Source organism: Ranitomeya variabilis, chromosome 3 (genome assembly GCF_051348905.1).
Source record: "Ranitomeya variabilis isolate aRanVar5 chromosome 3, aRanVar5.hap1, whole genome shotgun sequence".
NCBI classification, from domain to species: Eukaryota; Metazoa; Chordata; class Amphibia; order Anura; family Dendrobatidae; genus Ranitomeya; species Ranitomeya variabilis.
Window position 1 is genome coordinate 631,439,759 of NC_135234.1, and position 12,357 is coordinate 631,452,115.

Genomic DNA, 12,357 nt, shown 5'->3' on the forward strand with positions numbered 1-12,357 from the left:
GGTTTTATTTGTTTGAAATTTCTAAAAAATCTCTGATGGGGACGAAATATTGCATATATTCTTCTTAGAATAAGATGCAGAAGACTTGCCAATGGTGGACATGTCCCTGCTGGTGTCTGTAAATGAGATGTCACTGGCCCCGTTCACATTCAAATCAAACTTTACATCGCGTCATCATGTAAGAGCTGCCGCTCCTGATAACATGGAGATGTGCTATATGGTACAAAGGTGCAAAGAGTAGGCAAGCCGGGTAGAAACATTTTCACCTTTTTATTTTTGGTTATTCTAGCTCTAAGTCCTGGATCGTACTGCAAGTTAATGAAAAAATAAAATTGACCCGATTCATCAAAACGTTTATGCCAGTATTCTGATGTGAAATCTTTGATTAGGTTTAGAGTTTTGGTGCAAGTGCCCTAAAATTATGCAATATTTGGCATTCTCACCCCATTTTTACCCACCTCTAACAAAGTGAGTGGAGCTGGGAAAGTATAGGGGGGCAGGTTATTGGCTGCACCACAAGTCTTACTCAGGCAGAGACTGTTGTACGATTTATGGTGAGATGTACGCCACTCACTCGGTGCTCCTGATTCATGAAGAGGCATCCAGCACATGTCCAGACCGGTGTGAACAATGCAAGGCTTGATAAATCAGACCCTTAGTCCAACCACAATGTTAAAGGCAACCTCTGCTCAAAACTACAAATGACTATATACTATATTAAAGTTGTTTTCTGACTAGAGATATTTACCACTTATCCACAGGATACTGTAGATGACAAATGTTTGACTGATGGGATCTCATACACCCGTCCTATACACAAAGCTTACAAAAGTTAATTTTGTATAAAAGGTAAAATGATTAAAAATCACATGATTACTGTTGATTTTTTGTTTTTACAGGATTGTGGATGGGAAAGAAGGGACTACTGGGTTGGTTCAGCAGAAATTCACATTTTCAACCTGTAGCAGCCTTCAAAACACTTCAGGTAAGACAAACGTGGAAATAAGAAATTAACCAGGATATATACTGGGAAGAACGCCAAGAGAGCTAAAACTAATAGAAAAAGCTACTAACATCCAAATTCTGGAAAGAAATGCAATGGAAAATAACATTTTTCAGTCCTTTGAGGTTCCCATCTAGAAAAATATATAGAAGAGTCAGTCCTATAAGTGGAATGAGCAAAGATACATAGTCTCTGAAGCTGTGAGGGGATAGTTACGTTTTGAGAGGAAGGATACTATTCTAACAAAAAGGTTCATAGGCCCACGCCTAATATTTTTTCATGTAGACAGTAGAGACTTTTACACTCCTCAACAGTGAAATTGCAATTCCAAGAAAAAGTTGTGGAATTATGAAAATCGCAAGCATGACAGACATTTTCATGTTCTACAAACAATAAAAAAAGAACAATTTTGAAAAATTTTAATTAATTCAATATCAAGTATTAGCCTCACGTGCAAAAACACGTGTGCATACATGCTTTCCATGCTATCATTGAGATTATCAATGGTTGTCATACTGAGTGCCTTTGGGCATGCAAATCATCAAGATCCGCTGCTGGCAGCTCCTTTTGCAGTTACGTCCAAGAGAAGAGTAGGACTCTGTTGTGGATTCTGTTGGTGGGCTCCCTCTGGTGGTTACTGCTGGTACTGGGTGACTTTGGTGGGTTGCGGCCTTTGGTTTCCACCTGTCCATCAGAGGCTGGGTGTTTCCTATTTTACCTGGCCTTTCTGTCATTTCCCTTGCCGGCTATCAATGTGTTCAGATGTGCTCTGTTTGGTTCCTGCCTACCTGCTCCCAGATCTTTCAGGATAAGCTAAGTGCTGATTTTCAGTTGTTTGGTTTTTGGTCCAGCTTGCTTAGAATGTCTCTATGCTAGCTGGTTGCTCTAGTGGACTGAGGTTCTCCCCATGTGCCATGAGTTGGCACATGGGTTCTTGTAATCTCAGGATGGTTTTTTTGATTAGGGTTTTTTGCTGACCGCTCAGTCCCCTTTTGTATCATTCTGCTTTCTAGTTTTTAGCGGGCCTCTATTTGCTAAAGCTATATACATCATCTCTATGTGTGTGCCTTCCTCTCATTTCACCGTCAATACATGTGGGGGGCAACTATACCTTTGGGGTTAATTCCTCTGGAGGCAAGTGAGGTCTTGTTTTCTCTGCAGTACTAGATAGCTCTTAGGCTGGTGCGTGGCGTCTAGAACCAACGTAGGCACGCTCCCTGGCTATCTCTAGTTGCGTTTGTCAGGCGTAGGGCAGCGGTCAGCCCAGGTTCCATCACCCTAGAGCTCGTCCGATATTTTGTTATACTTTGCTTGTCCTGTGCTATCCCTAGCCATTGGGGATTCATGACAGTATAGCCGGCCCACAAAGTGTTAATTGTTTGGGCTGAAGCAGGAGGAAAAGAAGTGTTCAAGGAAAATTTTTTTTTTTTTTTTTCCTTCAGAGTTTTGCTGCCTAGCCCTTAATTGCTGTCTAGCTGCTTCTTACCTCCTCTTAACCCTTGAATGGCTCTGATCTGAGCTGTTTATCATGGATGTCCAGAGTTTGGCTTCCAGCCTGAGTAATCTCGCGGCAAAGGTTCAAAACATACAGGATTTCGTTGTTCACACTCCCATGTCTGAACCTAGAATTCCTATTCCAGAGTTTTTTTCTGGAGATAGATCTACCTTCCTGAATTTCAGGAACAATTGTAAATTGTTTCTCTCTTTGAAATCTCGCTCCTCTGGAGACCCTGCTCAACAGGTCAAGATTGTTATATCGTTCCTACGGGGCGACCCTCAGAATTGGGCATTTGCATTGGCACCAGGGGATCCTGCGTTGCTCAGTGTGGATGCGTTTTTTCTGGCATTGGGATTGCTCTATGAGGAACCTAACCTAGAGATTCAGGCTGAAAAGGCTTTATTAGCCCTCTCTCAGGGGCATGATGAAGCGGAAATATATTGTCAGAAATTTCGGAAATGGTCGGTGCTTACTCAGTGGAATGAGTGCGCCCTGGCTGCAAACTTCAGAAATGGTCTTTCTGAGGCCATTAAGGATATTATGGTGGGGTTCCCTGCGCCTACAGGTCTGAATGAGTCTATGGCTATGGCCATTCAGATTGATCGGCGTTTACGGGAGCGCAAACCCGTGCACCAGTTGGCGGTGTCTTCTGAACAGGCACCTGAGACTATGCAATGTGATAGAATTCAGTCCAGAAGTGAACGGCAAAATTATAGGCGGAAAAATGGTTTGTGTTTTTATTGTGGTGATTCAGCTCATGTTATATCAGCATGCTCTAAACGCACAAAAAGGGTTGATAAATCTTTTGCCATTGATACTCTGCAGTCTAAGTTCATTTTGTCTGTGACTCTGATTTTTTCACTGTCTTCCATTTCCGTCGATGCCTATGTGGATTCAGGCGCTGCCCTGAGTCTTATGGATTGGTCATTTGCTAAACGCTGCGGTTTTAGTCTAGAGCCTCTGGAAGTTCCTATTCCTCTGAAGGGAATTGATTCTACACCATTGGCTATGAATAAACCGCAGTATTGGACACAAGTGACCATGCGCATGACTCCCGTTCATCAGGAGGTGATTCGCTTCCTTGTACTGTATAATTTACATGATGTACTAGTGCTTGGTCTGCCATGGTTACAAACTCATAATCCTGTCCTGGACTGGAAAACAATGTCTGTGCTAAGCTGGGGATGTCAGGGGGTTCATGATGATGCACCTCCGATTTCAATCGCTTCATCGACTCCTTCGGAGATCCCTGCGTTTTTGTCAGATTATAAGGATGTTTTTGAGGAGCCTAAGCTCAATTCGCTCCCTCCTCATAGAGAGTGTGACTGTGCTATAGAATTGATTCCTGGCAGTAAGTTCCCTAAGGGTCGTTTATTTAATCTGTCACTGCCAGAGCATACTGCTATGCGGAATTATATTAAGGAGTCCTTGGAAAAGGGACATATTCGTCCATCTTCGTCCCCTCTGGGAGCAGGTTTTTTTTTCGTGGCAAAAAAAGATGGTTCCCTGAGGCCTTGTATAGATTATCGCCTTCTGAATAAGATTACAGTCAAATACCAGTATCCATTGCCATTATTTACTGATTTGTTTGCTCGCATTAAGGGGGCTAGGTGGTTCACTAAAATAGATCTTCGTGGTGCGTATAATCTGGTGCGGATAAAACAGGGTGATGAGTGGAAAACCGCATTTAATACGCCTGAGGGCCATTTTGAGTATTTGGTAATGCCTTTTGGACTCTCCAATGCTCCGTCAGTTTTTCAGTCCTTTATGCACAATATTTTCCGTGAATATCTGGATAAGTTTATGACTGTGTATTTGGATGATATTTTGGTGTTTTCTGATGACTGGGAGTCTCATGTTCTACAGGTCAGGAAGGTGTTTCAGGTTTTGCGGGCCAATTATCTGTTTGTGAAGGGCTCAAAGTGTCTCTTCGGAGTCCAGAAGATTTCTTTTTTGGGGTACATTTTTTCTCCTTCTACTATTGAGATGGATCCCGTTAAGGTTCAGGCTATTTGTGACTGGACACAACCTACATCTGTTAAGAGCCTTCAGAAGTTCTTGGGGTTTGCTAATTTTTATCGTCGGTTCATTGCTAATTTTTCCAGTATTGTTAAACCTTTGACTGATTTGACTAAAAAGGGTGCTGATGTTGCTGATTGGTCTCCTGCGGCCGTGGAGGCCTTTCGGGAACTTAAGCGCCGGTTTTCTTCTGCTCCTGTGTTGTGTCAACCAGATGTGTCACTTCCTTTTCAGGTGGAGGTTGATGCTTCCGAGATTGGAGCGGGGGCGGTTTTGTCACAGAGAAGTTCTAATGGCTCGGTGACGAAGCCATGTGCTTTCTTCTCTAGAAAATTCTCGCCCGCCGAGCGCAATTATGATGTGGGTAATCGGGAGCTTTTGGCCATGAAGTGGGCATTTGAGGAGTGGCGTCATTGGCTTGAGGGTGCTAAACATCGCGTGGTGGTCTTGACTGATCACAAGAATCTCATTTACCTTGAGTCTGCCAGGCGTTTGAATCCTAGACAGGCTCGTTGGTCATTATTTTTTTCTCGTTTCAATTTCGTGGTTTCATACCTGCCAGGTTCAAAGAATGTGAAGGCAGATGCTCTTTCCAGGAGTTTTGTGCCTGATTCTCCTGGAGACACTGGGCCTGCTGGTATCCTTAGGGATGGGGTAATATTGTCCGCCGTATCCCCAGACTTGCGACGCGCATTGCAGGAGTTTCAGGTGGATAAACCGGATCGATGTCCACCGGAAAGACTGTTTGTTCCGGATGATTGGACCAGTAGAGTCATCTCCGAGGTCCATTCTTCTGTGTTGGCTGGTCATCCTGGAATATTTGGTACAAGAGATTTGGTGGCCAGGTCTTTTTGGTGGCCTTCCTTGTCTAGGGATGTGCGTACCTTTGTGCAGTCTTGTGAAGTGTGTGCTCGAGCTAAGCCTTGCTGTTCACGGGCTAGTGGGTTGTTGTTATCTTTGCCCGTCCCGAAGAGGCCTTGGACGCACATTTCCATGGATTTTATTTCTGATCTCCCGGTTTCACAGAAAATGTCCGTTATCTGGGTTGTGTGTGACCGCTTTTCTAAGATGGTTCATTTGGTGCCCTTGCCTAAGTTACACTCCTCCTCTGAGTTGGTTCCTTTGTTTTTTCAGAACGTGGTTCGTTTGCATGGGATTCCGGAGAATATCGTTTCTGACAGGGGATCCCAGTTTGTGTCTAGATTTTGGCGGACGTTTTGTGCCAAGATGGGCATTGATTTGTCTTTCTCGTCTGCATTCCATCCTCAGACGAATGGCCAGACGGAGCAAACTAATCAGACCTTGGAAACTTATTTGAGGTGTTTTGTTTCTGCTGATCAGGATGACTGGGTTGCTTTTTTGCCACTGGCCGAATTTGCTCTTAATAATCGGGCTAGTTCTGCCACGTTGGTCTCTCCTTTTTTTTGTAATTCGGGGTTTCATCCTCGTTTTTCCTCTGGTCAGGGGGAATCTTCGGATTGTCCTGGAGTAGACGTGGTGGTGGACAGGCTACATCAGATTTGGAATCAGGTGGTGGACAATTTGAAGTTATCTCAGGAGAAGACTCAGCAGTTTGCTAATCGCCGTCGCCGCGTGGGTCCCCGACTTCTTGTTGGGGACTTGGTGTGGTTGTCTTCTCGTTTTGTCCCTATGAAGGTCTCTTCTCCTAAGTTCAAGCCTCGGTTCATCGGTCCTTATAGGATCTCGGAGATTCTTAACCCTGTATCTTTTCGTTTGGATCTCCCAGCATCGTTTGCTATTCATAATGTGTTCCATCGGTCGTTGTTGCGGAGGTATGAGGTGCCCGTTGTTCCTTCGGTCGAGCCTCCTGCTCCGGTGCTGGTGGAGGGAGAATTGGAGTATGTTGTTGAAAAGATCTTGGATTCTCGTGTTTCCAGACGCAAACTCCAGTATTTGGTTAAGTGGAAGGGTTATGGTCAGGAGGATAATTCCTGGGTGGTCGCCTCCGATGTTCACGCGACTGATTTGGTCCGCGCCTTCCATAGAGCTCACCCTGATCGCCCTGGGGGTTCTCGTGAGGGTTCGGTGACCCCTCCTCAAGGGGGGGGTACTGTTGTGGATTCTGTTGGTGGGCTCCCTCTGGTGGTTACTGCTGGTACTGGGTGACTTTGGTGGGTTGCGGCCTTTGGTTTCCACCTGTCCATCAGAGGCTGGGTGTTTCCTATTTTACCTGGCCTTTCTGTCATTTCCCTTGCCGGCTATCAATGTGTTCAGATGTGCCCTGTTTGGTTCCTGCCTACCTGCTCCCAGATCTTTCAGGATAAGCTAAGTGCTGATTTTCAGTTGTTTGGTTTTTGGTCCAGCTTGCTTAGAATGTCTCTATGCTAGCTGGTTGCTCTAGTGGACTGAGGTTCTCCCCATGTGCCATGAGTTGGCACATGGGTTCTTGTAATCTCAGGATGGTTTTTTTGATTAGGGTTTTTTGCTGACCGCTCAGTCCCCTTTTGTATCATTCTGCTTTCTAGTTTTTAGCGGGCCTCTATTTGCTAAAGCTATATACATCATCTCTATGTGTGTGCCTTCCTCTCATTTCACCGTCAATACATGTGGGGGGCAACTATACCTTTGGGGTTAATTCCTCTGGAGGCAAGTGAGGTCTTGTTTTCTCTGCAGTACTAGTTAGCTCTTAGGCTGGTGCGTGGCGTCTAGAACCAACGTAGGCACGCTCCCTGGCTATCTCTAGTTGCGTTTGTCAGGCGTAGGGCAGCGGTCAGCCCAGGTTCCATCACCCTAGAGCTCGTCCGATATTTTGTTATACTTTGCTTGTCCTGTGCTATCCCTAGCCATTGGGGATTCATGACAGGACTCATTGCTGAAAATACACCGACATTCCAGCCTCAATTGCCATCTTGCTCTGCACCATGAGTCTTTAAGAACAGTTGTGTGAGGGCAGTAGAAAACATGTAGCTGGACGTCTTCCTCGTAGCCCTACATTTAGGCTTGGTACAGGATGTTCAGTTTTACTTTCTGTACAGAATTGATCACTACATGCCATTCTTTTAGATTCATAACATGATGATCTGTCCATGCAGTGATTCGCCTGTGTGCACCTCTTTTTGTCATTCCAGGTTATCATTTTTCTGCAAACCACTGGGACATACAACGTTGAACAGTGCTGACATCCTGTGGTATGCATGTACAGTTGTGCTCAAAAGTTTACATAACCAGGCAGAATTTTTTCTTTCTTGGCCTTTTTTATAATATGAATGATAACACCAAAACTTTTTCTCCACTCATGGTTAGTGGTTGGGTGAAGCCATTTATTGTGAAACTACTGTGTTTTCTATTTTTAAATCTTAATGACAACCCAAAACATCCAAATGACCCTGATCAAAAGTTCACATGCCCTGGTGATTGTGGCCTGATAACAGGCACAGAAGTTGACACAAATGGGTTTGAATGGTTACTAAAGGTAACATCCTCACCTGTTTGCTTGTAATCAGTGTGTGCATAAAAGCTGAATGAGTTTCTGGGATCCAGACAGACTCTTGCATCTTTCATCCAGCCACTGACATTTCTGGATTGTGAGTCATGGGGAAAGCAAAAGAATTGTCAACGAATCTATGGGAAAAGGTAGATGAACTGTATAAAACAGGATAGGGATACAAAAATATATCCAAGGAATTGATAATGCCAGTCAGCAGCATTCAGACTGTGATTAACAAATGGAAAATCAGCGGCTCTGTAAAAACAAAACCACGGTCAGGTAGACCAACAAAAATGTCGTCCACAACAGCTAGGAAAATTGTTAGGGATGCAAAGAAAAACCCACAAACATCATCAGCTGAAATACAGGACTCTCTGAAAACTAGCAGTGTGGTTGTTTCAAGATGTACAATAATGATGTACAATTAACAAATTGTATTGTGGTACCGTGTTAGCCAGAAAAATCGATGTGAATACTTTTCTGCCCAATGATGACAGAAGTATTCTAAGAGTGATACCTTTATTTGCTAACCAGAAAATAAAAATAAAAAAGCTTGCAAACATTATTTTCTGGTTAGCCAATAAAGGTATCACTCCTAGAATACTTCTGTCATCATTGGGCAGAAAAGTATTCACATCGAAGATGTACAATAAAGAGGCACTTGAAGAAAAATTGGGCTGCCAGAAGAAAGCCATTACTGCGCAAATGCCACAAAGTATCTCGCCTACATTAGGCAAAACATTACAGAGACAAGCCTCAAAACTTCTGGAACAAGGTAATTTGGAGTGATGAGACCAATGTTACATTTGGAGAGAGGTCAACTAGGCCTATGATGAAAGGAACACCATTCCTACTGTAAAGCCCAGAGGTGGATTGCGGATGTTTTGGGGTTGCATGAGCGTCAAAGACACAGGAAACTTGGTCAAAGTTGAAGGATAGATTAATGCAGCATGTTATCATACTGGAGGCAAATTTGCACTCATCAGTCCGGAAGCTGTGCATGGGACGTACTTGGACGATCCAACATGACAACGATCCAAAACACAAGGCCAATTCGACCCGTCACTGGCTACAGCAGAGCAAAGTGAAGGTTCTAGAGTAGCCATTTCAGTCTCCTGCCCTCAATATTATTGTGCCACTCTGGGAAGATCTCAAACGCGCATTTCATGCTAGACAGCCCATGAAGTTACAGGAACTCGAGGTTTTTTGTCAAGAACAGTGGGCAGCTTTACCATCTGAGAAAATAAAGAACCTCATCCACAACTACCACAAAAGACTTCAAGCTGTCATTGACTTTAGAGGAGGCAATACATGGTATTAAGAAATGGGGTATGTGAACTTTTGATCAGGGTCATTTGGATGTTTTGGGTTGTTATTATGATTTAAAAAGAGAAAACACAGTAGTTTGACAATAAATGGCTTCAACCAACCACTAAACATGAGAGGAGAAAAAGTTTTGGTGTTATCATTGACATTCTCTAAAAAAAGGCCAGGCCAAAAAAGCAAAAATTCTGCTGGGGTATGTAAACTTTTGAGCACAACTGTAGCTATCAGCCAAAGTGATAAACTAAGTGATAACTAGCACGTCGATGAACAGGGGGTTTCACACAATCATCCCACAAGACTTGAGCTGATTTTTGACGTTTCATATGACTAAACATTTTTTTGCTTTCAATATTGCTTTTTTACGTCTCCAACAAGCCACAGTTTGGAGCTAGATGCTTAAACATTTAGTCATTTGCGGCTCTTAGTGACACTGGATACGTCCTCAATTTGCATGACCTTATGGCTTGTACTTTTTGTTGTTACAATTTCAATGTTGAGGAGTGTATATTGATAAGCAGATGAGGGGAATTATGATAGTTTTGATGACCGCAAAGCAAAACTAGAATATAAAACTGGCTACAGCCAAGCTGCCCTACTGCCCAGAAGTTATAAAAGTATCAGATCTCTCGTGTTTTTAAACGTGAGGACAAGCAACACACAAAGGATACTAAGGAAAGCAGAAGAATGGAAAGAACTGATCATTTTGGAGCTCACAAACCAAGAATCACAATGTCTACTTGAAAAGATCATATATAAATGAAATACGGTACATGATGACATATACACTAGGAATTCAATAAATCTGGATAATCATTGACTCAAGAGGCAGACAATTGGGTGAGGGAGGGAGACGGGGAGAGAAATGGAAGGGGATATATTAAAATGTATGCATATTTCTGGAATATGGTTGGTTTGTGTTATAATTTAAAACATATTTAATGAAACTTAAAAGTGAATACAGAACTTAAGAAACACAACTCAGACTGAAGTTGGTATATCCAATATTTAGACAGAAGGAATATAAACCAGCTCACCCGTGATGCATAAACCTATCTTCGGGAGCACGGACCCGCTGTGTCCAAGCGTATAAAGTCCAAAAAAGAAGAGAATGTCCAGCTTCACAGAATCCGTAAAAAGAGTTTTCTTTATTCACAAACTTTAAACATAGAGGATACAGACTTCAGCACAAATCCAATATTACCAATTCATTTATGAGGATAAATACAGAAGGTGACAACGAATAGGATGTGGCCTTGTTTTTAGCTAAGACAATTCGATAAAAGCCCGATGTCTCCTAAATGTTTTACTGTTGTAATCCAGAACCATATTTCTGCTGCTAGGATAAAATATGAGGGCGCAGGATGCTCGGCGTGAAACAAATATTTATTTATCTCACATATATTGCTATTAATTCCACTTTACATTATCGGCACTGTCCCCATTGGGGCTCACAACCTAAATTCCCAATCAGTATGTCGTTGAAATGTGGGAAGAAACTGGAGAGTCGAGAGAAAACCCACACAAACACAGGGAGAACATACAAACTTCTTGCAGATGTTGTTCTTGGTAGGATCTGAACCCAGGAGTCGACGTAAAAGAGAAACAATGAGATGTTTAAAACAATTCTGAACGTCTTAGTATAAAGGTGTCCACAGTGAGGTTTCAGATTCTGAAAACTTCATTACCTAAGGGTATGGGAATTCTACAACCACTGTAAATATTGGGAGTTGTAGTATCAAAATACCCAGAGAGCCAGAAGCTTGAAATCACTGCATTGGAGTATATGTAACATTTAAAAAAGACCCAACGCCTTTTCAATTATTTGTTATATCCCTCCTGAGAATATAACAAGACGATTTCTCATCTTCATTCTATTAACAGATCATTTATTGTTGACATCAGAACCACGATCCACTGAAAGTATGGATCGTCTCAGTCAGGCGGTAAGTGACTGGTGCTCGGACTACAATTGTATTAGATATTTCTATAGCAATGGAAGCTGGCAGCAATTTTTTTTTTCACTGAAAAAAGGCCATCATATATTGTTCTTTTCTCCCAGGTATCTGATCTCTCGTGCCAAGTACAGGAGCTGAGAGAAGGCCTCCAGACCCTCCGTCATGCAGTTCACGTTTCCTTAATGCCATGCAGTCCATCATCCTGCCACCATGGAGGAGACTTCCATTCACACTATGGGGGAGGGGTCCATTCACCGGTAGATGCAACAAGTACATGTCCTTCACTTTTTCATCCTGTTCGAGTAGAAAAACCATCTCAGGTCTGTTATATACACAGTCCTTCCCCAGCTTGCTCAGAAGGACACTTATCTTGGCTTTGGGCTCCCCCTACCCCTATGTGGTTGCATTGCACAGGATTTGAACAAAGAGACCTTATCCAGCCAGGTGCAATGGGGGAGCCGTACCCTGCTACAGACACACATTCTGTAGAAATGCACTTTATCCTTCCACAAAGAGGAAGCAACACAGAGTCGGAAAGCTGGTCCAGGGAAGAAGGAACAGGAGTGTGAGGATGAGCCGGAAGCGTATTAGTAAAGATACAAGGTTGTGCAATAGGTCATGTTTTGGAAGAGAAGACTGTATACGGAACAGTTCAATGTTCTGATTAACAAGAGGCGAAGAACAAAGGGTTGGACTTGGCGTAACGCGGCACCTTAGTCATTTATACTTAAGCCAATACTTTTCCCAAGCATAACTTTGTAGAAAACAAAAAAAGCTTTATAAACCACTTCCATTGGATTTTTTTAATTTAAAAAGGTTTTCTAGATCTTCTATTTAAGGGGTGTTATAAAATTAAAAAAATTCCTTTCTTCATCACTCATAGTTGAGGTCTGGTATTACAGCTTTAACCCATTCATGTAAATGTCCACTCTGCAATGTTGCACTGTATGCGACATACATCCACAGCTATATACGTACATACTCAGGGAGAAAGTGCCAGCACCAACCCCTGCAAGGTAACATAGAAGATATACCCTGTATTATTGTAAAGCTAAACCAATCAATTACACAATCCATTAACACACTGGAACTTCAGACTCATGGCAAA

At 42.8% G+C, this 12,357-nt stretch overlaps 1 protein-coding gene across 2 annotated transcripts in view; it reads left to right on the forward strand.

Moving 5' to 3' along the window:
• The window catches only part of KCNH3 (potassium voltage-gated channel subfamily H member 3), a 146,360-nt gene extending 134,324 nt beyond the window's left edge, over positions 1 to 12,036 (forward strand). For both annotated transcript variants that reach the window (XM_077297496.1, XM_077297495.1), the window contains exons 14-16: positions 900 to 985; positions 11,176 to 11,237; positions 11,354 to 12,036. In XM_077297496.1, coding sequence (XP_077153611.1) covers positions 900 to 985; positions 11,176 to 11,237; positions 11,354 to 11,818 — 613 coding nt within the window. In that variant the 3' untranslated portion in view covers positions 11,819 to 12,036. The remainder of the gene's footprint in view (positions 1 to 899; positions 986 to 11,175; positions 11,238 to 11,353) is intronic.
• The last annotated feature ends 321 nt before the right edge of the window (positions 12,037 to 12,357 follow it).